The sequence below is a fragment of the Pelophylax lessonae genome, assembly GCF_965119305.1.
Source record: "Pelophylax lessonae genome assembly, chromosome: 2".
Taxonomy (NCBI): Eukaryota; Metazoa; Chordata; class Amphibia; order Anura; family Ranidae; genus Pelophylax; species Pelophylax lessonae.
Window position 1 is genome coordinate 610844454 of NC_138769.1, and position 23388 is coordinate 610867841.

Genomic DNA, 23388 nt, shown 5'->3' on the forward strand with positions numbered 1-23388 from the left:
ATGCGCGAGTACAAGCGCACGCTGGTAGACGCGATGCTGCTAGCATTCCCACCTGACAGCGGGGCCACAGTGGAAGCACAAGGCAGAGGAGGAGGAAGAGGTCGCCAACGCAACCAGGGCACCGCCAGCACCTTAGAAGGCACGGTTAGCATGGCCGAAATGTGGAAAAGCTTTGTCAGCACGCCACAACAAACAACAGCACCAGCAGCTCATATGGAACGTCTTAGCAGGAGGCAGCATTTCACCAACATGGTGGAACAGTATGTGTGCACACGCCTAGACGTACTGAATGACGGGTCTGCCCCCTTCAACTTCTGGGTCTCCAAGTTGGGCACATGGCCTGAGCTTGCCCTTTACGCCTTGGAGGTGCTGGCATGCCCTGCAGCCAGTGTATTATCTGAACGGGTATTTAGCACGGCTGGGGGCATTATCACAGACAAGTGCAGCCGCCTGTCCAGAGACAATGTGGACAAGCTCACGTTCATTAAAATGAACCAGGCATGGATCCCACGGGACTTTTCCGTACCTTGTGCAGAATAGCGATGGATACCGACCTTACCCAGCCATTGTTCTATTTTTGCTCTTTCTCACTCTTTTGGGGTGTACCCTCATTTAAAATTTCTGAAAAAAAAGCAGCGTCCTCCTCAGGGCCAGATTAACATAGGGGCTCCAGGCCCCTACCTTAATATAGGCCCCGGGTTGGCCATATTCACTGTTACCGCTCTTCTGTCACTTGTAAACACAGAAGTCTGGCTTCTATGCTCGCTTCCCCAGGCAGCTCCCTCAGAACCTCCCCACACAGCACGAAGGCCGGACAAGGAGGGACAGTTGCCGATGCATGGATGTGTTTATGGGCTTCAGAGACAGCATCCCATGTTGAATTAGGCATGCATGGCTGCACCCTTCTTCCTCTGGGTGCATGCCAAGGTACGGCCCTTAAGGCCCTTCAAAATCCTCAGCACCAAGCCCATGATGCTCTTAATCCGGCCCTGGTCCTCCTCCACCGCCGCTTCCACCTACACCGCCCATAGGTGTGCGCAGCCTATTGCATTAGGGTGTGCACCCCAAAGTTTAAATACACATGCATGTGTTTGCCTACATGTACATGGCCCCGATACATTACTCTCCCTGCTGGTAAAGAGAAATAGAGCAGAGCAGGTCCGAGGGAGATCTTTCCCATCTCCTCACTGGCAAACAGAGCGATAATGCTATGTGCCCAAGGTGATTAGGGTGTGCCCAGGTACACCCAGCACACCCTGTGCGCACGCCTATGACACTGCCACATCCACCACCACCTCAACCTCCCTCCTACTCCATATGGGCCTCGTCCTTCAGAGATGAAGAACATTGTTTTATTTTTCTGTTTTTTTTTTTTTGTTGTTTTAAGTTATTTCCCTATCCACATTTGTTTGCAGAGCACTTGCCATGCTCTTAACTACGTTTTGCTGCCATTTGCAGCACTCTAGCCCTTTCCATTGGTGTTTTAGAGCCATTTTAGTGCCTGAAAGTTCGGGTCCCCATTGACTTCAATGAGGTTCGGTGTCCGGGAAAAGTTCGGCACAAGTCCGGGACACAGACCCGGACTTTTTTTTTAAGTTCGGCCGAACCCGCCGAACACGGACATCCAGGTGTCCGCTCAACTCTAATTTCCTCAATATTCATAAAACTCAACTCTCTTGGGTGGGTCGCATGGCAGCTTACCAAATACAGGTCCTCCCGAAACTTCTCTTCCTATTCCGAACACTACCCATCCCGATCCCACAAAAATTCTTTACTACTTTTGCTGCTATGTTGCGAAAATTGATATGGGATGGGAAGCCCCTCAGAATTTCCCTATCCACATTATACAAACCTAAATCAGTGGGCGGCATGGGTCTCCCTGATGCAAGGGCATACTATCAGGCTTCACTCCTGGCACAAATTAAGTTTTGGTTTACGAATCAAGAAGATACCCTGTGGTCCCAAATAGAAAGAGAACATGCCCCTAATCATGACCTCCCAGCACTGACCGTGGCTTCTTCTTTCCTATATAAGGTTACAATCCCTCCATACCTCACTATGGAGGCCACGATAAAAGCATGTAACCAACTGACTAGATCAAACTTCTTGGAGCCTACCACCCCATTGTGCATCCCCTTGCAAACTTTCATCCACCTTATCCCTGGGCTTAACATGTCACACTTCAATAAAAATCGAATTAAAAAAAAAAAAAAAAACTTGAACTATTTACAGTTGATAAGGACAACTCTCACTTGGCCTCACCAGGTTACTTGTGGAAGCAGTCACACTGTTTTAACCATACTGCCGCTTATATGGAAGGGGTTAAGTCTTCTTGCTCTCTCAAGAAGCAGACTTGATGCAACTACATAATCTTCAGGACACTCTCTAGCATCCCCTTGATGGACACCCATCCACTGACCCTTCTAGCTAAAGGGATGGCCCTCTCAAGACAGGCCCCGTGACACAGATCTGTACTCACTGTATGCAAATCGGATCCTTTCCAGTGTCTTCCTTCCAGTCAGCTCTGAAGGACCTCCGAGTTCAGTTCCTCTCTAACTCTCAGGTCCTCAGGTTGGCAACTTCTACAGAGGACGGGCAGCTGCCCCCTCCCTCCGTAACCCCACTCTCCAGCTGAAAGAGCCAGAGCCTATGTGCCCTTGGCATTTACATAGTATCCCAGCATGCACCGAGGCACATTCCTCTGCCAATCACTAGGGCTGTACTAAACACCTGTGCACTCATTTGTCAGGTTTCCTCCCACTGTCCAATATGCCTCCCTATTGGATCAGCGTTAAACACTTCAGACAAACTGAGCTGCACCTGAGCACCATGAGTAGACCCCACTAGCAGATCCTTCTCTCTGGTAGGCAGAGAACAGTTTAGATTTACCTGGCAATCTTTCTAGTAAGCAGAAAAGATCCAAAAGATCCAAAAAAATTCTTTCTCTAGCACCTACTTAGGAGGGTGCTACACATCTATTCATTATTAAATAATCACTACATGCTATAGCAGACTCTGGAAATGCATTAGATTGACAGGTTCTATTTGACATAGATCATGTGTTATACAGTTTTAAGGCCCAAGGCATATTTATGTAATACTTCTCACTACTTCCAGGCACTCACCTTATCCATGGGCTCATTGCTGAGAATCCACACAGCAGTTATACCAGCAGTTGTACTGTTTACATCCGGCAATGCTTCCAAAATAGTCTCCAGTGTAGTGACACCTTTGGTTCTGGGTGGGGGGCTTTTCATGGTGGGGGGGCCATTAGGCATCCAGGAATAGAAGTCAAACTGCAGAGGAGTCAAACACAAATGAAGGAACATAACAGATTAGGATTCTACAAAGTGTACACCAAATACAGTATATATGGAAGCTGTCATTGCTGACTTCCTCATAAATGTTGCCTGCTTGTTTCACTGACCCTTTTGCTTCAATACTTTTTAATGCACTCACCAATAACAAACTAATATGAATAGTCAGGAGTCCCTTAATGCACACTTGCATTAGCAAAGTAACTTAAAGTGTTGAAACAAAGCATGAGAGCCAGGAAATTAACATTTCCAGAATTAAGCCTCATCAATGGCACCCCATATGTTTTACTAGTCTAAATCACTGACCTTTAAAGTATGCATTGACCAAGGACAGAATGCTTTTTATGTACAATTGCTTTGAGCCTGTGACTCAAATAACATTTAACTCTGAGGGGGGTGTGGCTACTACCAAGATGGCTGGATGTGTCTGAAGAGAGCTTCACTCACTGCCTATAGCATCCAACTCCGTCCTGCAACTTACCAGCAGTTTCTGCTCTCCTGAAAGAAATAACTTGCTTTGACAAAAAAAATGGCTCTCGCAGCCCTCCACACATGAGGAGCAGCAGCACTACAGCCATCAATGCCCAGAGAACTAGCATGCCTGTGGACAAGCCTTCCAAGCTGACACTGAAGCAAGTGAATATTCAGCTACTCAACACCCTCACCACCTTCCACACCTCTCTAACTGGTAAGAGGGCACTATCCTATCTGAAAATGTGGCCGTTTTGCTTTTTCCTGATTTTTCACTTGAACTTCAGAAACAACATATTACGTTTACTGAAATCAAGAGGAAACTGCGTGACCATGGATTTATCCACTCAATGGCCTATCCAGTCCAGCTGAGGATATCAGATGGCAGCAAGGTTCTCTTCTTTAACATGCCTGAGTAAGCACAAGATTGGTTGTGCATCAAGGGGAGTCCACCATTATACCGAACTGCATATGAAATTCTGGCTCCTTCAGACCACCTGCTAACTCTGTCTTTATCCTTTGACTCCTGAACCTTTTCCTCTTCATTTGATCCTTGTGACATTTTCTGGATACTTTAGACCAGCTGTTGAATAGGACTCCTCAAATTAGTTTACTCCTGCAACCTGCTGTGGCATCACCCTTAGGCCATGCACTAGGAACCTTCTAAGTTGCTGTGATTTACCTTAGGCTGAGGTGTACAGAGGACATTGGTCCTGGAACCCTAAATTTTGCTGAGACCTTCTAGTGCTTCTAAGCTCTGTGGACAACTGAATAGTAGCATAAAGCTTTATGCTACTATTCAGTTGTCCATTGAAACAGCTCCAGGAATATGCTCATTTTGGCGGGTATACCATATAACAGAATATGCCCTATTTAGTCATCCTTTTCATGGAGCGTATAGGGCAGCTGTACCTATGTATTGCCGCCTCATATGCTGATGTGATGTGCGGGCAATGCCCTGTTGACACTGTACATTGTTTTCATGTTGTTTTGTTTAATTATATATAGTTCAGCTGACCGCCTTTGTACTATGGTTGGACCCCAGTTGGTACATTGGATCTGTTCAGTTATACCTTCCTGGAATTGGAGGTGGATGCACCTAGGTCTAGATATACCCACTTAGTTCAAATGCTTGCCTGACTTTTCTTATAATGGCTACCACCTGTAATGTTTTGCCTTGGAATTTTTAAGATTCCAGAGACCCAAGTGCTTGATCTCTAAAGTTTACTCACACATTATATACTACACTCTGTAAAACCCCATTGGAAGTTCAGTATTAATGGCAGTCACTAATACCAAACCTCTCAGACGAGGACTGGGAGGAAGTCCGTGTCGGTGTTTCATGTGACTGTAAATAAGTTGATACAACTTTATATGCTTCATCAATCTTATCTAACCCCAGCTAGACTCTATGCAATGCACCACATACCTACGCTCATGTTACAGTATGTATGTGGTTATGTCCAGTGATTGCCAGGTATTGAAAGCAAATTGTGGATCTTCTGTCGGGAGTTTTGTCTTTACAAGTTTGGGATGGTTGAACTAGACTGGCCTGCACAGAGTCCTGACATCAACCAGAAAGAACACCTTTGGGATGAATTGGAGAGGAGACTTCGAGCCAGGCCTTCTTGTCCACATCAGCACCTGACCTCACAAAAGCACTTCTGGAAGCATGGTCAAATGTTCCCATATACACACTCCTAATCCTTATGGACAGCCTTTCCAGAAGAGTTGAAGCTGTTTTAGCTGCAACGGATGGGCCAACTCAATACTGAACCCTACGGACTAAGACTGGGATGCCATTAAAGTTCATGTGCATTTAAAGGCAGGCGTCCAAATACTTTTGGTAATATAAATAATAAAAATATAAAAACAAAACATAAAAATGTACAATTCCATCGCATGGAGCGATTGGGAGTTTTTCATCAGGCGCCGGTAACTGAGGCAGCAAGGAGTTAGTTTCCTAGGAGGGAATCCCCTCTGTCTTTGGTGGAGGCCATGCCAACTTTATTATGAAACCCAATCTACCACCTAGCGAAGGATCTTGTTCTGTTATTTGCCTGCAGGTTTAGTGCAAAATCCTGTTAGAGGAAGGCCTTTCCTTATAACTCCCCCAAAAAACAGGGCTAGACACTTTAATCTGGTTGCTGTTTTTAATGGCAAAATGTGGCCAAATGCTTGTAACTGGCTAAACTTATGCAATTCTGATTCTAGCTTGCAAATTAATTTGCCTACACAATAAACACAGTACCAGTACCGTTATACTCACCTGACCAGTATTGACAGCTGCATGCTGAGCAGAACATCTGAAGATCACCATGGTCAGGTATTTGATCAGAGAAGCTCTGGTTCCCAAGGAATAGGGGACTTCTGTCATGAAAGAGAGAACCAAATTTTAGTATAATGTGATTTCCTCTGCATATTCGGCATGGATATAAGGCAATGTGCCAAATACTTTGGAGAACAATTATATTTCCATGCAAAATTTTGCAGGCTCAGATTTTCCTCTAAACAGAAATGCTGTAGAAACATGAATGTTCCTCTTTAGGCAAAGGCACAAGGAATAGTGAACAGCTTATCAAGGAGCGCCAACTTATCTCAGGGGGAAAAATAGCATGTATAATAAAGGTTTTCTAACATGTTGGAATTGCTAAAGCGGACCATGGATGGGTGGAATTTCAAATTAAAATTCTTATGAAAAGAATGTTATAAGAAAGTTTGTTCATTTTTCTAGTCATTTGTGGGTCAACTTGGAACACATTGAGGAAACCCACAGGGACAACAAAGAGATACCTCTTGCTCTGTGTTTACATTAGATAGAAGGCTGGAAGGCTGCTAATAAACAGCTGGGAGGGAGAATGGGGTGGGAAGCTGTTAATGAGTCACTCCATTAAAAGGGATAACAGGGTGAACTGAGCTTCTGAGAGAACCGCTTGATTAATTACAATACCTCTGCTTTCTCCTGTGAAATTTGAAGATGAATTGCTCCATAGTGCCTGCAGCCACACATGTAATTTCTATAGTCCCATTGCTGCTTGTTAACAATATTTAAGAATCTGAGTAGGCTGGTCACAGGTTCAATTTAACATCAGTTAACATGCATTTACCTCAAAACAACATGACTAAACATTCATATTTACATATAGCGGGTGCCTCGCATCTCCCACGCCATGCCAAGCGGCCGAGGCTCTCACTGGGACAGAGAATGCATGTCAGTGCCTGCGGGGGATTTCTTCCCCCTCCTTCTCCTTACTGACACTGACTGTTTGTTCTGCTCCCTCCCCTGCATTCTCATTGGCAGGGAGAAGAGAACCACTTAGCAGCAATCAGCAAAGCATTCTCAGGCATGTAGTCCCCACCAGAAACTGCTCCATAGACTTATATGAGGACAAAACTACACACCCCAGAATTCCCTGGAAAGAGGATGAGAAGAGGCATGCATCTCGCCTGCTAGGCAGTTCAGTTCAAGATGAGTCAGGAGAAGAGACTGGATGCAAGAGAGGTGCTATTTTCCCAGTCAGCCCACCGCTGTGTTACAGACATGCAGCCTGAGAGAGGGGAATCCCAGGTGCATATCCAGGAGCACCTGCTTCGGCTGTGTGAAACTTATCCAGGGTGAGGTGACCAGTCGGGTTACCAGAAGAGCCTGCCTGTTCCAGGATGTTAGTTTTGGGCCTTAAACTGCAGGATTGGTGAGAGGGCACTTGCCCGGTCCTCCCTAGGCCAGAACATTGAACTACTGTTGTTGTTCTACCTCACTTGATTAGGAGAATCTGTGAGGCTGATACGTTGTGTGTGGCAGAGCTAACTGAAGATTAACCACACTATACAAGCCCCACACCATTCAAGCCCCTTCTATCTACCAAGGCATCTCTGGATGTACTCTGTCCTTTCACCCAAGAAAACCAGCAAGTGCAACACCCTAAAGTCATCTAAAGTCTGAAGGGCCCTGTCTATACTTTGGACTCTAGTCATCATATAAGTACTTGAGTAGGTTTAAGTTGTGGGTTAACTCAGTGCACTGAGTCAGTCAGGTACTGTATTCAAGCTGGCCATTTGGGACTTTGATGCTGGGGTGAAGGAAGGAGAAAACTTGACATAAAAGCAAGGTCATTACTCTGCCCTTCCCCTGCCTGGACTCATATAGCCCACCCCTATTAGAGTTGCCAGTCACTGAAGTAGTATTCACTATATAATTTGTTGCTTTGTGTGTTTACCTCTGCTCTCATGGTAATTTCACTTAATGGAGTCCCCTGAAAGCAGACAGGGTGGATTCTTGATGTTTCGTTGATAACCTTTATTTCTTTTATTTAATTTGTATATATCTATATACTATTCCACAGTATTGTTACTATTGCTTCATTTTCCTCGTTAAGCAAGCTCAGAGTAAAGATACATTCTGTGTTCACTACAACCTATTTTCTTTTGCAATTATACTAACAGTTATCCAGGTGTGCCAGTGGGGTTTGAATCTGTTTTTGGGGTTGAAGAGGCAGAGTGTGGAATCGATCTTACTTAAGCGACTCCTGCGGGGGTAGTGCTGGAACATATTTGCTTCCATGTACAACACAGGTAAAGATTTTGCGCTTAGAAATATGAACTTGCTACCTAAATGCAATGCAAATTTAAAAACACAGTGGTGGCATGTGCGTTCATGTTCCACCTGCTCAACTTTTCCTCACCAGCAGATAGGTCATGTAGGCAAGAGGCAAAAGCAAGCAGCTCATCAATTTATAATAATCAAAATAGTGCAAGTGAGAGGGGCAATTCATTATAAAAGTATGAAACATTCTCTGGTATTTCACCATTTCAGCTAGCAAGAGATCCAGTTTAAAACTTTATTTTAACCAAACTCACAGAGACAGCTGAATGGTTGTGTGTATCACATCTTTACTTGCACATAACATTACTAAAGAACACCGGATTGGAAACATACCTGAAGACTTATTTTGCAGGAATCCTTCCGTGAAAATCTCAGCTACCCAGGCCTGAAGTTCAGGGTCTTCCTTGACAATCTCATCACTTGTATAATAGTAATTAATTATTTTGGACACAAAGCTAAAAAAAAAAAAAAATAATGAAGAAAAGGCTACTGTCATGGAGGAGATGCACATCAAAACTTAAAGTGTTACTAAACCCAGGACCCTGAATTCACTATATCTGGTCTCCCAGAGTACAAAGAACATGGAAATGTAACTATTTTAGTAAATAAACTGCTAAATACATTTTCTCATCAATATATAGCAGTCTTGTGACTTCTCTCAGTGTCTGGTTAAAGCTTATAGGAGGAGTTTTTTTTATTCTACTCTGACTGTCCTATGAGGCTGCAGGACCCCTGACTTTGTCTGTGTGGACAGTGCTGATTGGCCCTTTGCTAATTCCCAAGAAAAAAAAAAATATCCAGCAATACACACCAAACTGAGCATGTGCAGAGTGACTCCAAAGGCTCTATCTTATCAGGAGATGAATTGGGGACAGTGGAAGGGAAGATCAGAGAAGACAGGATCAAACAGCTTTTTTACACAATGCTGAGTATTAACCCCTTAGGTTTCACAGTGAGTATAACAAGCATGCTTTACTGCATACAGACTGATTTTACTGTTGTGGGTTTAGTAACACTTAAAGTCCAAGCCGATACAGATGAATGCAGAATTGTATTCATTAATACTGTACATTACATTTTTTTCCAAATACAAGCAGTGTAAGATTTTTGGCACTTAAAACCGCTCCTATGTATTTATTATTATTAATATTATACAGGATTCATATAGTGCAATAGACATGTGCAAAACTAAAACATTTGTTTTGTTTCGAGTCATTATTTAACTAATTTTGTTTCGTTAGATTCGTTAAATAAGTTTAATTTGTTTTCAGAATTTGTTTCGCTTATTCAAGTTCGATTAGAATTTTCTGAGTTCGACCGAATTCAAAAAAATTCAACCAAATCCAAAGTTTTTTAGAATTAAAACTTTTTTTCCAATTCATATTTGAATTTTTTTTTCTAATTCGAAGTCGATTTTATTTTTTTACAATTCAAATGTGAAAAACAAAAAAAATGTGAATGTTTTCAGCTTTCACATCAGATGTTGATGGGACACCAGTATTACTGATGTTTTTGTGCAACGGTACACTGACAGATGTTAATGGGACACTAGTTGTATAGATGTCTTGGTGTGCACTGTTAAACTCATCCTCATCACAGGGAGCCTGGGTGAAAGGAAATGTCTTATGCTGCTGAAGTTTGTCCAAGGTGTGTGAATTTAGGGAGAAAGGAGGAGGGGATGGTGCACACAGACTGAGAGGGGAGGGAAGGTGTATTAAATGTGCTGGGAGATAGACTGCTGTCCCCCCAAGTAATGTGCCTTCCACTTAACCTGCAGGTCTGTGCCTTCCACGTAACCTGCAGGGTATATAGAGGTCATATAGCTTCACTATATTAAGTGGTAACAAAGGGTATAGGATCACCAAAGAATCAAAAGAGTAATCCAATGTGTGTCAGTGTAAACAGGTACGTATTACTCTACAAATGGTCCAATAAATAAACCAAGAAGTAATGAATAAATATATAAACATATAAAAAAATGAATATGTCACTAAAAAATATATATGTGAATAATCAATAAATAAATATCCAAAACATTCAGTGAATAACTCAATAGATAAAATAAGCACCAATAGTGGGGAAATACAATCTCAATAAATGAATGCAGCTAATAATCCAATATTTAATTAGATTAAAGTGACTAGATGCACATATGATTATCAAAGTGGCTAGTGCAAAGTGTAGTGTCACTAAATATAAAAAAAGTGACACAATGTGCATAAAGATGTGAACGATACATAAATCACAGTGAAAAATACATTGGATAAAAATATATATAAATAAATAATACAGTATACAATATCGATCAAACCAAATGGTATGTGATATAGTGACTGAATAAATATGCAATAGGTAAATTAAAGTGACTGGTGAAAAAGTGACCAAGTGTACAATAGGAAAACGTCCATATAGTGAATAAATAATTCAGATTTTTAAAGTCCCAAATTAGTGTGGATCTTGAAGCAATCCAAAAGGTGACTAGAGCAGGTTAGGAATCACTAGTGCTCCCCTCTCTGTAGAAACTGCACTCACCAGAAATGGGTACCCCTACAGGGGTAATGGGCATAATAATACTCAAAGTAATGTTTCCATCAAGTCAGGGACATCAGCATGGATAAATCGGGGTATCCGGCAACCTCCTCCCCCATGGATGTGGGTTAGTACCTCCAATATATGTAAAATTTGGCAGTAAGAAATAAGCATATAAAAGCAGGAGCCGCAACTTCCTGGTCCGCAGTATACTCCTGGGGCTCCTGATGACGTCATTCTGACGAAACGCGTAGAGAGTCGTTACGTCACTTCCGCTGTTGGTCGATATGCATTTCCAGTAGCTGGAGCGCAAAGCGTTCTGGAAGTATACCGCGTACCTGTTTACACTGACACACATTGGATTACTCTTTTGATTCTTTGGTGATCCTATACCCTTTGTTACCACTTAATATAGTGAAGCTATATGACCTCTATATAATATAGTGTATCTCTGGCAGCGCCACATACCTTCACTTTTTCTTTCAAAAAACTAAAGAGAGCTGCTATAAGTACCTGTGCCAAATTCATTCTATTTGAAATTTGAATATCTGAAGACGGTTATTTTCTATTTTACTCTATTCTATTGCTTTTTCTATTTTATACTTTAATGTTCAATTCTATTCTATTATAATATATTCTATTATTTTCTGATCCTTAAATTTGTATTCCATTTTATTCCATTCTTTTATTTTCTATTCTATTTTGTTCTGTTTTACTGTATATTGTATTCTTTTCTATTCTGTTCTATTCTCTTTTTCTATCCAATTCTGTTCTGTTTTACTATTTTTTTTCTATTTTTATCCTTTAATTTTTTTTTACTTTTCTAGTCTTTTACCTTATTTTATATTCTAATCTATTCTATTCTGTTCTAGTCTAATCTATTCTATTAGAAATTCAATGTTTCGGAAGATGGTTATATTTTCTTATTCTATTCTATTGTTTTTTTCTATTCTGTATCCTATTCTATTGTCTATTCTAATCTATTCAAATGTATTCTTTTTGAAATTCCAATTTTGGAAGATGGTTATATTCTAAATTTATTCTATTCTTTTGTTTTTTTCTATTCTATTATTTACTAATCTATTCAAATTCTAATTCATTCTATTTGAATTTCTAAAGATGGTTACATTCTAGTTTATTCTTTTCTAATCTATAGTTTTTCCTATTCTTTTCTATTTTGTTATCATTTATTTTCTGTTCTTTCCTGTTCTACTCTATTTTATTCTTATTTTCTATTCTTTTTTTATTCTATTCTTTTGTATTCTATTTTATTCTATTCTTGTTTTCGAATTTAAATTTCTTTTTGAACTAGATTCTAATTTGAATTTTGCCCAAATTTCAGCCGAATTTAGTTTTGTTATTTTGTATTCGTTTAAATTCATCACTATTGTATTTCCGAAATTCATATACATCCGAATCTCCAAATAATGAAAAATGTGTCTGAATTTCTATTTGGAACAAGAAGAATAATACATGTCTATAGTTCCAACAGTATATGCACAGCACAACCCAAAAGGGATACAGTACAGTTATAATACAATAAAACACAAGAGTATTGAGGGCTCTGCCCTTTAGAGCTTACAATCTTATAGGGAGGGGCACATGGTGCAAAATGTAATAAATGTTGGCGATGAGCTGATGGAAGAGTTAAGCTTCCCTGAAGAGATGAGTTTTCAAGTTTACGTAAACGTGGCCAGAGTAGGAGATAGCTGGAAAAATTGAGGTAAAGGCCTGGAGGAGGAGGCAAAAAGGTAGAGAGCTGGAGGTCTTGGGAGGGGCAGAAAGGAAGGTTGGGGTTATATTTGCAGACAAGATTGGTGATGTAGCTCAAAGTAGAGTTGTAAATGGCTTTGTATGTTAGTATTTTGAATTTAATTTGCAGGGTAATCGGAGGCCAGTGGAGGGATTGGCAGAGAGGGGTGGCAGACACTGAGTGGTTAGTAAGGTAGATGAGTCTGGCATCAGCATTCATGATACACTGAAGAGGGGATAGCCTTTGGATAGATAGGCCTGTGAGAATGGTGTTGGAAGGGTCAAGGTGAGAGATAAGGCAGTGAATGAGTAGCTTGGTGGTTTCTTTAGTTAAAAAGGGGGCCTATTTTGAAGATGTTATTGAGGTGAAGTCTACAAGCTTTTGACAGCAATAGGATTTGTGGCAGATCAGACTAGGATTACACCTAGTACCCTGGCGTGAGGGGAGGGACTGATAGTTGTAGTATTGATCTTGATGGAAAAGTCAGGGGGGAGGGCAAGAGTGGGGTGGAATATTATAAGCTCTATTTTAGAAAGATTTAATTTTAGGAAGTGGTGCGACATCCATGTTAATATGTTAGTCAGTAAGTTAGTAATGTGAGAGAAGACTGAAGGAGCAAGGTGAGGAGCAGAGAGGTAGATTTGGGTGTCATCGGTGTAGAGATGGTATTGGAGGCTGTGGAAGGTTATCAAGTGACCAAGAGAGGTGGTGTACATAGAAAAGAGAAGGGTCCAAGAACAAAGCCTTGGGGGGCCCCTACAGAAAGAGGAAGTGAAGAAGAGGAGAAAGTTATAGGTAACACTGAAGGTGCACTGTGATAGATAGGAGAACCAGGAAAGGGCAGAATCTTGGAGGCCACGGAAGTGGAGTCTATTGAGAAGGAGCAGGTGGTCAACAGTATCAAAGGCTGCAGAGAGGTCATGTAGTAAAAGTATGGAGTAGTGGCCGTTGGTTTCAATAGTTAGTAAATCATTAGTGAATTTTAGTAGGGCAGTTACTGTGGAGTGCTGCAAGCAAAAGCCAGACTGTAAGAGTTTAAGAAGGTTGTTTTCAGTGAATTAGGACCTCAAATGGTTGTAGATTAAGCATTCTAAAAGAAGTAGTTTTGTCTGTGAATACGGAAGATCTTTACCTCTCCACTGCTGCCCAGATCTTCATGCCATCATCCCTATACAAGTAGTTGTGGATGTGCTCCATTCCTCTCCCCTTTATATCATCAGGGAGACAAAGGCTGCTATAAGTCATCTTAGCCGTTGCTTTCTTCAGAAGTACTGGGACCCCTCCGTTCCCAGTCACCAATGCCTTGTGAGAGAATACAGAAAAACAAAATATGTGTAAAAATATTGTCATGTAATGAAATCTACCAAGAGTCTGATGAAAAGTCTATAGCAGTGCATGAAGTCCATAATGTACTTAAAGTGGAACTTTAATGACAAAAATAAAAATTGTCAAACAGACAACATGCCTTTTCTGCATTAAAGTTGCCTACCTACCTTTCCACCACTGTACAATGAGGTCCGTAGATTTTTGTAAATGCCAAGCTGACTTCACTCCTGTGCAGGCATTGGAGTAACATTAGGTAGGGTGTATGTAGTTCCGCGCTTAGGATGAGGGGTATATTATGTGACAGGAAGTCGGGTAAATCTGGGAATGTAGTCACTGAGAGGAGACACATTCCCACCTGCTTTGAAAGTTCACTGATACTATAGGGTGTTGGCTGCAGAGAGAGCCAGCAGGAAGTTGAAAACCATTCAGCTGTTCAGAATGAGGAGATCAAGGCCTCTATAATTTGTCCAGAGAAAATCTATTGAGTGCTGCCTCCTGTCGCTGTGTGAGCTGGGAAGAGGAGGACAGACATACGTGTACCTCCCGACGCCGTGTGGGCATGGGAGAAGGACTGCTGCCGCCTGTCGCCGTGTGGGCTGGGAGAGGGGGACAGTCGGATGTGTGCCTCCCGACAAGCTGGTGAGCATGGGAGAAGACCCCCTAAAGCGATGTGAAGCTAAGGAGGGTAACCACGAGTGAAGACGTCTAAAAGGTGAGAAGACAAAGTGTTCCATGTGAAGAGTGTGAAGAGTAAAGGGACCTGTTAAATGAACTGTGTTCAATATGAAGAATCTGAAGAGTAAAGGGACCTGTTAAATGAACTGTGTTCAATATGAAGAATCTGAAGAGTAAAGGATCCTGTTATAAATGAACATGTGCTGTGTGAAAGAAAACAAAGGGACATGTTCAATGGACAATGTTTGTGCTGTGTGAAAAGCAAACAAATGGACATTTGAGTGTCTGCTGTAGGATCAGCAGTGTCGGCCCAACAGTAGGTTGGAAAGACTTCTTAGGTAGGTTCCAGCGTGAGAAGGTAGCCGCCCACAGAGGCAAGGATTTATTTTGTCTTTTATTTTATTTTGGCTGTTTTGATGCTTGCAATTGTGTTAAGTAAATTGCATGAATAAATCAGTCTTGTTTTCAACCTCTAATCGGCTATCTCTCTGTGAAAACGCACCCCCAAAGGGGTCATCCACGCCTACCACCGAGCTAATCCCTCACATATGGTGGAGGTATGCAGTGGGCATAAGCAGAGATCCCTGCAAGGAAGTGCAAATGTTTGATGAACTTTATCTGGTGCATGAGATTGCACAATCTATGTGTGCAGGAGAGAAGATCCTGACAGAAAAAAAAAAAGTGTTTTAAAGAGACAGCGGTCTCAAAATTATTTGATGAACTTTGTTGTGTCTGGTGCAAGTGACTGCACAAACTGTGTGTGCAGGAAAAGAGATCTTGCAAGAGAGAGAGAAAAACTACATGTGTTAAAGAGACAGTGGTCTGAAAAATTTTTGCTGGACTGTGAAAAATTTGTTTGTGGAGTTATTGAAGATGGGGCGTTCAAAACGCCTGAAGAATGCAAAGATAGATGAAATGAGAGACCGGATTCTATGGATGGAGGGGATGTTGCCGTCTGAACCAGCCCCATCCATGCCTAAAGAGAGTCTACTAAAGAGGAAGGTTGTTGTCCCTAGCAACACTGATGAAACCGCTATGGAGACGCAGTGTGCTCAGATGAAAAGTAAACTCAAAATGGAGGAGATGTTGAAACATCTGATTATATCAAATGCAGCTCAACAGCAAGCAAATGCAGCTCAACAGCAGGCAAATGCGGATTTTCAGCAGAGCTTTGCAGCTCAACAAAAGGCTCATCAAGAGAGCATGGCAGGCTGGAAACAGAGACACCAGCAGCCAATGGAGGCCATCGGTTTGGAGGAAACCGAGTATGTGTGCAGGGCTGAGTTGGATGCCTTGCAACAGAAAATGGAAGAAAAGGAACAAGCCTTGGAATTGCTTAAAATGGAGCATAGAAACTTGCAGGAAATGAATGAACTACTCAAGTCTCATGTGTCACAGTGGGAAGAATCCACTGCTCTTCTTTTGGTCGAGTTGCAAAAACGCAGAGAGACTATAATGGAGAAAGATACCATCCTCATGGAAAAGGAAAGTGAAATTCAGACTTTGCAGAAGCAAAGTATGGTTGATATGTTGGAGTTGCGTAATCAGCTGGAAAAAAGTCTTCAGTGTTTGGAAGTTACAAAAATAGACCTGCAGGAGTCGCAGGAACAGAATGTCGCTCTGAAAACGACATTGTCTCTCAGCGACAACGAGAAAAGTGAAAGAGAGGCTAAATTACTGAGTACTATGTATGAGCTCACCACTTTGAGCAATGTGGTAGATGAATTACGTGCAGACTGTGAAAGTTGGAAAGGTGAAGCCCAACGTTTCCAGCAGCAGTTAAAGGAGAAAGAAGCCTGTGTGGCAGAATTACAATCTCATTCCCAGAAACTAGCCAATGAGGTGAAGGCTCTTATGCAGGGAAAAGGAGATTGTGAACATAAGAGGGAAAAAGTAGAGGCACAGCTTCTGGAATCGCAAGTCAAGGTGTCAGAAGGTGACCGATTGTGTGCTAAGCTGTCAGAGAAGGCAAACCGACTGCAGGTTGAGTTGGACAATGTTATAAATCAGCTTTCTCAAGCAGACAGAAAATCTAGAGAAATTGCGGAAGATTTTTCTATCTTGGAATCGCAGCTGCAAGACACGCAGGAACTCTTACAGGAAGAGAGGTGTCAAAGGCTGAGTTTTAGCACAAAGCTCAAACAAATGGAAGATGAGAAAAATGGCTTCCTGGAACAATTAAAAGAGGAGGCGGAAGCAAAGAAAAACCTATCAGAGCAAGTCGCAACATTGCAAGCTCAGATAGCGGATATGAAAAAACGCATGGAAGAAAGCGTTGGTTCATTACAGTGTGTTGAAGATGTGAAAAAGAAGTTTGATCAGATGCTTGGTGAAGAGAAGACTGTGTCTGCAAAATATGCAGAAGAACGCGCACGTGCAGAAACGGAGGTGCGTGATAACGAGAGCAAAGCCCTGTTCTTGGCTCGCTCTTTGGAGGAAGCTCTAGAGTGTAAGGCTGAACTAGAAAGTGTTAAACAGCTGCGTACAGAAATGGAAGAATTGGTCAGCTCCAAGGATGATGTTGTGAAAAGCGTTCAGGAGCTAGAAAAGTCTAAGCGAGCCTTAGAACAGCAAGTAGAAGAGATGAAGATTCCGTTGCAGGAACTGGAAGAGGAATTCCAGGCAACAGAGGATCTGTCCCAAAGAGGGGATAGTGTGCCTGATGCAGTTTTTAAAAGGATCAGTGTTTTGGGGTCTGTCCTGAGTGAGCCTCAGAAATGTGATGACATGTGGCTTGAATCACCCCTTTGGAATAAACCGTTCCTTCAAAAACTTCAAGCATTGGAAAATGTATCATTAGAACTTCAGCAAACAAAGGAGCTGAGTAAGAAATGTGATGATTTCTCAGTTCAGGCTGAAAACCTAGTGGGGAAAACTAAGGCTGTTGGTGAAAACGTGAAGCAAATGAATAAGTGCCTTTCAGGGAGTGTTTCCAAAATGGAACTGGTGAAAGACGGGTGGCAGAAGTTTGATCGTGATCTTGAGATGCATTCCATGTGGAATTCAGATAGAGAAAAAGAACTAGGTGACCTTGAGCGGTCAAATAGTTCAGCAGAAAGTGCATTGAAGAAACCTGTAAAAGAATGTGTTGCAGTTCCATGCTTCTTCACTGATGCAGAGAGGAGGTCTATAATGGATACCACCCAGATCGCTGGGTTCAACTGTGTTGTTGCCTTTGACCCATATGTTGGTGGAAGGAAAGTTGATGATGTTCTGGTTGGCTACTTCTGTGAAGAGTTTGGCAAGAAATATAAACTGAATATCAAATCAAATAGTAGGCCTTTACTGCGACTCGCTCAGGAGGGCGAAAAGTTTAAGAAGTTGATGAGTGCAAATGCTTCAGATCTGCCTATGAATATGAAATGTTTGAATGATATTGATATCTCTGGGAAAAGGAACAGGGGTCACTTTGAAGAAATGTGTGACAGCCTGTTGTCTCAATTGGAAAATCCTCTGCACAGCATCTTAGAGCAAGCAAAGCTCAAGAAGGAAGATCATTCCCTTTTACAACAAAAAGTCAATGATTGTGTACAGCTGTATGGAGAGGCAACTCAAGTCACAGAGGGATGTCAAGAGTCCCTACTTGGAACAAAGCTTAGTGAAGCAAAGGTTCTCAAAGTTTTGTGGAAAACATTTATGGATTGCAGAGAGAGGCGTCTTAAGAATGTTGAAGACATTAAGACTAGCCCAATTGAGTTGCCTATGGATCACGGTCCTCCATGGTGGATTGGACAGACGGTTATGAGGGACAAGCTGTCTGACATTTATGAGAAAGCTGTCAATGAAGATGACAGAAACGAGAAGGAGCAAAATGATGCCAAAAATGCAGTTGAAGAATGTGTATATGAGATTAGAGACAAACTGTGTGGCATTTATGAGAAATCTGTCAATGAAGATGACAAAACAGTTTCATCCGGAAGCTTGAGGATAATAGGAGGCTTATCAGTGAGTCAGCAGTGCCTGACACATGCGTGCCTGGAAATATGTGTCCCAACCCTAGGGTTGAAACAAGAGGGGGGGGTATGTGACAGGAAGTCGGGTAAATCTGGGAATGTAGTCACTGAGAGGAGACACATTCCCACCTGCTTTGAAAGTTCACTGATACTATAGGGTGTTGGCTGCAGAGAGAGCCAGCAGGAAGTTGAAAACCATTCAGCTGTTCAGAATGAGGAGATCAAGGCCTCTATAATTTGTCCAGAGAAAATCTATTGAGTGCTGCCTCCTGTCGCTGTGTGAGCTGGGAAGAGGAGGACAGACATACGTGTACCTCCCGACGCCGTGTGGGCATGGGAGAAGGACTGCTGCCGCCTGTCGCCGTGTGGGCTGGGAGAGGGGGACAGTCGGATGTGTGCCTCCCGACAAGCTGGTGAGCATGGGAGAAGACCCCCTAAAGCGATGTGAAGCTAAGGAGGGTAACCACGAGTGAAGACGTCTAAAAGGTGAGAAGACAAAGTGTTCCATGTGAAGAGTGTGAAGAGTAAAGGGACCTGTTAAATGAACTGTGTTCAATATGAAGAATCTGAAGAGTAAAGGGACCTGTTAAATGAACTGTGTTCAATATGAAGAATCTGAAGAGTAAAGGATCCTGTTATAAATGAACATGTGCTGTGTGAAAGAAAACAAAGGGACATGTTCAATGGACAATGTTTGTGCTGTGTGAAAAGCAAACAAATGGACATTTGAGTGTCTGCTGTAGGATCAGCAGTGTCGGCCCAACAGTAGGTTGGAAAGACTTCTTAGGTAGGTTCCAGCGTGAGAAGGTAGCCGCCCACAGAGGCAAGGATTTATTTTGTCTTTTATTTTATTTTGGCTGTTTTGATGCTTGCAATTGTGTTAAGTAAATTGCATGAATAAATCAGTCTTGTTTTCAACCTCTAATCGGCTATCTCTCTGTGAAAACGCACCCCCAAAGGGGTCATCCACGCCTACCACCGAGCTAATCCCTCACAATATGTACAATAGAACACCGCACCTAGCTGCTGCCCACTTCAAAAATGCGACCCTAGAAGGGGAGCACTTGAAGAAATAAAAGGGGAAGGGAAGTGATTGGCGCTGCCTGGTGGGATGTTATGGGGATGTATATGTGGGATACTATACTTCTAGTAAGATATCCTATAGAGGCATGTGTAGTAATTTGATATTGGAATCAGTGAATCATCAACTTAAAGTCTGATAAATGACAAACCTGTGTAAAACCAAAGTGGGTCTATGTATAAAAAATATAATATAATAAAACCCTATATACATAACATCAATAAATAAATTTCATACGTACAATAATGTGCAAAGAGAAGTGCAAAAAGTGAATCAAAAAGTGAAGTGCTAAAAAAATAAATAAAATGAATCCAATGAAATCCAGTGGTAAATATGTGACCATAAAATAACAATAGGTAAGTATGCTATAAAAATTCTTAATAAATATAAGTAAAGTAATAAATAGCGTATATATGACCCTAAAATGACAATCGATGGGTATGCTCTTAAAGTGCCAGTAAATACGAGTAGAAAAAAATGAATAAATAATTCTCAATAAATAAATAAATAGGTGCAAACGGTGCAAAAGGTGAACCAATTAATTGGTGAAAATATCCATGCCGAACTAGCGGTACATAAATGAAAAAATGCAGACTAAAAAGTCAATACAAATAATCCCACAAATGAATCCAAGTAAATGTGCCGTCTCAGTGGTTTAAAAAGTCCAAAAAAAGTCCTAAATAGGTGAAGTCGATATATGGTGGATTTGTAGTGCTCTTTTCTCTATGCCCAAAGTATAGTGGGTGGGCAGAAGGAAGAAGTGTTCCCCTGAGCCTGGGGTCCTGCGCTTACCAGATTCCCTTACCCCTACAGGGGTAAACAGCGGGTCGATTGTTAGGGGATCGCTCCCACACACTGGCAATCAGGATCTCCTATGGCCTTGGTATCACTCCGTGGGAGTAGTGCAGATGTCAGCTCAATAGGTATAAAATAGGAATCCAGTACAGTGCCCGGGTATGTAGGAGAAAAAGGGAAGGAGCCTCCAATAGTGTAAAATTGTTTCACAGAACAGCTTTATTATATAAAAAAGACATGTACTCACAAGGTATAAAATACAAAGATATGCCCGTCTGGCATAGGAGCCGCAACCTCCTCTCTTGCGGTGCACGCCAGAAAGTAGCGTGCGAACCAACCGCCGGATGTGCGTCCCAAGCCTCGGGTTCAGTGGACGGAAATGACGTGGTCACGCTCTCTACCGGTTTCGTCTTACTGACGTCATCTGGAGAAGCATTGACCACGCCGTCTCCGTCTCATTATGTATAGCGTGGTTACCAGGCAACCCGGTCCGGAAATGGGATGTTAATTTATGTAGCCAATCAGGCCGTAGCTTGTCAGCTGTTGCTAGGCAAGAAACGCCTAGGGAATTAGAACGTGCATGTTATTAATCTGTAATTTCTATGTAGCCAATCTAAAGATAAGGGGATGGAATGGTCAGGAGTTGCTAGGCAGAACTTATATGTTAAATGGAAACTGGGGGAATAAAAGCGCTTCCCGCAATAGTAATGTGTATAAATTAACTGTATCATCTGTAAATGTTACATATCAGTAATTAAGAAACCAGAATCAAAGATGGGTGTGATTTAAAAGAACCGAAAAGGTACAATTAATCAAAAATGGTAATACAATTATGTGAAGCTGATGGTGTTGTGTTTATTAAAAGAATTGGAGGATTAAATATAAATGGTGAGGGATTAGAAACAAAAGGGGAATGAAAATTCAAGGAATAAAAAATTCAAGGAATAAAGTGGAAACATAATATACCCAAAGGACAATACATGAGGTTGAGGAGAAATTGTGGTAATTTAGAGGAATACGATACGCAAGCATGTACACTGACCGAGAGATTTATTGAAAAAGGATACAACAAGGAATTATTGGAAAGCACAATGAAAAATGTCAGAAACATGAAGAGGGATGAATTATTAAAAGAAAAACCTAAGGATACCAACAATGCATTTGAAATGGCTTTTATCACCGGTTTTAATCAACAACATAGACAAATGGAAAAGATTTTTAAAAGATACTGGCCTATTTTAAAATCAGACAGGACTTTAGCTAAGATCCTATCTAGACAGCCGAAGTTCATATATCGGAAGGCCCCTGCACTTAGGAACCGGCTTGTCCACAATGTGGTAGATCCACCTAAATCTGTAAAGATTTTCCCAGACCTGAAAGGTTTCATAAGATGCAGGAAATGCCTAGCTTGCAGGAACAACATATTACAACCAAGGAAAATGACGGAATTCAGATCCTGTTTCAACAAACAGAAGTTCAAGATCAACCAATGGATCACCTGCTCTAGCACACATGTGACGTATGTCATAGAGTGTCCTTGCCATAAACAATATGTGGGTAGAACCACCAGGCCTTTATATGTGCGAATAAGGGAGCATATAAAAAATATCAAAAAAGGCTTCCCCAAGCATGGTTTATCAAGACATTTTCTTGAGGTGCATAATAAAAATCCCAAAGGCCTACTATTCTATGGCATTGACACCATAAAAGCTCATTGGAGAGGAGAGAATAAAACTAGGAAGATTTCAAGAAACGAAACGAAGTGGATATTCCAATTGGAATCACTCCAACCTGGGGGATTGAATCTTGACATAGATCTTAACTGCTTCATCTCCAACTACTGAATACACACTTTTTATTTAGACTGGGGTGATCAACAATATTTATTATATTTATTATACATCTCTTTATATATATTATACCAAAACTTGCCTTATACAATAATACTCTGAATGGTTAACTAGATATCCACTTTTTAATAAACTACAAAGGCAGGCACTCTTCTATATCACTTCTAACCACTGCTGTGGATTATATATAGTGGAAATAGGGATACAATTTTTTAATGTTCAGAACAAATATGTATTTTTTAGTTTTTGATTTATTTTGTATGCCTTACACTGAATCAGATGGCCTGAGTATATATCAAAGTTTATATTATTCCACTAGGCTGACTATGGATAATGTTATATATCTGTAAATCATGTGTAGAGTGCCTGCCAGACCACCGGGTATATGGAACAATATATATATTTTTATATTTTTATATTTTTATATATTCTCTTACCTTTCTCCTTATAACCTAACTAGTTTTATTATTCAGTATCGTTCTATCATCCCCTAGGTCAAAAAATCCATATATATAAATATACTTCTCCTAGACTCCAGAGCACCTTATTAGAATTAGAATTTTTTCAATTTACCAATCAGGATCTTATTGTACATATAATGATATACATTCCATTGCATATATATATTAATACACAATAACCAGCCAATATCCCTATTTGGTGATCACACCTACCAAGTATAGCATATGTATTCCTATGATTTTTTATTCCCTGATTTTTATTAATAATTTTTATTAATTTATATTAATTTTTATTTTTATTTTCTTGACTCTTCTATTCCCTCGCTATTTATATTTAATCCTCTAAATCCCGTTATTTTTAATTTTTAATTAATTTTTTATAAGCATATCACTACCAGCTCCACTCAAATTATACCAACAATCACTAATTTTAATTAACTACACCTTTCAGCTCCTTAATTTTGGCTTCTTAATCATCTACTCCCCATGAATTTTTTATTCCTTGAATTTTTTATTCCTTGAATTTTCATTCCCCTTTTGTTTCTAATCCCTCACCATTTATATTTAATCCTCC

At 41.0% G+C, this 23388-nt stretch overlaps 1 protein-coding gene across 1 annotated transcript in view; it reads right to left on the reverse strand.

Annotated features, from left to right (window-relative positions):
* LOC309548494 (hydroperoxide isomerase ALOXE3-like) overlaps positions 1–23388 on the reverse strand; it is a 294375-nt gene that overhangs the window by 13919 nt on the left and 257068 nt on the right. Inside the window, exons 10-13 of the mRNA XM_082248441.1 lie at positions 13806–13975; positions 8725–8846; positions 6058–6158; positions 3126–3296 (exon numbers count right to left, since the gene is read on the reverse strand). Of these exons, the coding sequence (XP_082104567.1) occupies positions 3126–3296; positions 6058–6158; positions 8725–8846; positions 13806–13975 (564 nt within the window). The remainder of the gene's footprint in view (positions 1–3125; positions 3297–6057; positions 6159–8724; positions 8847–13805; positions 13976–23388) is intronic.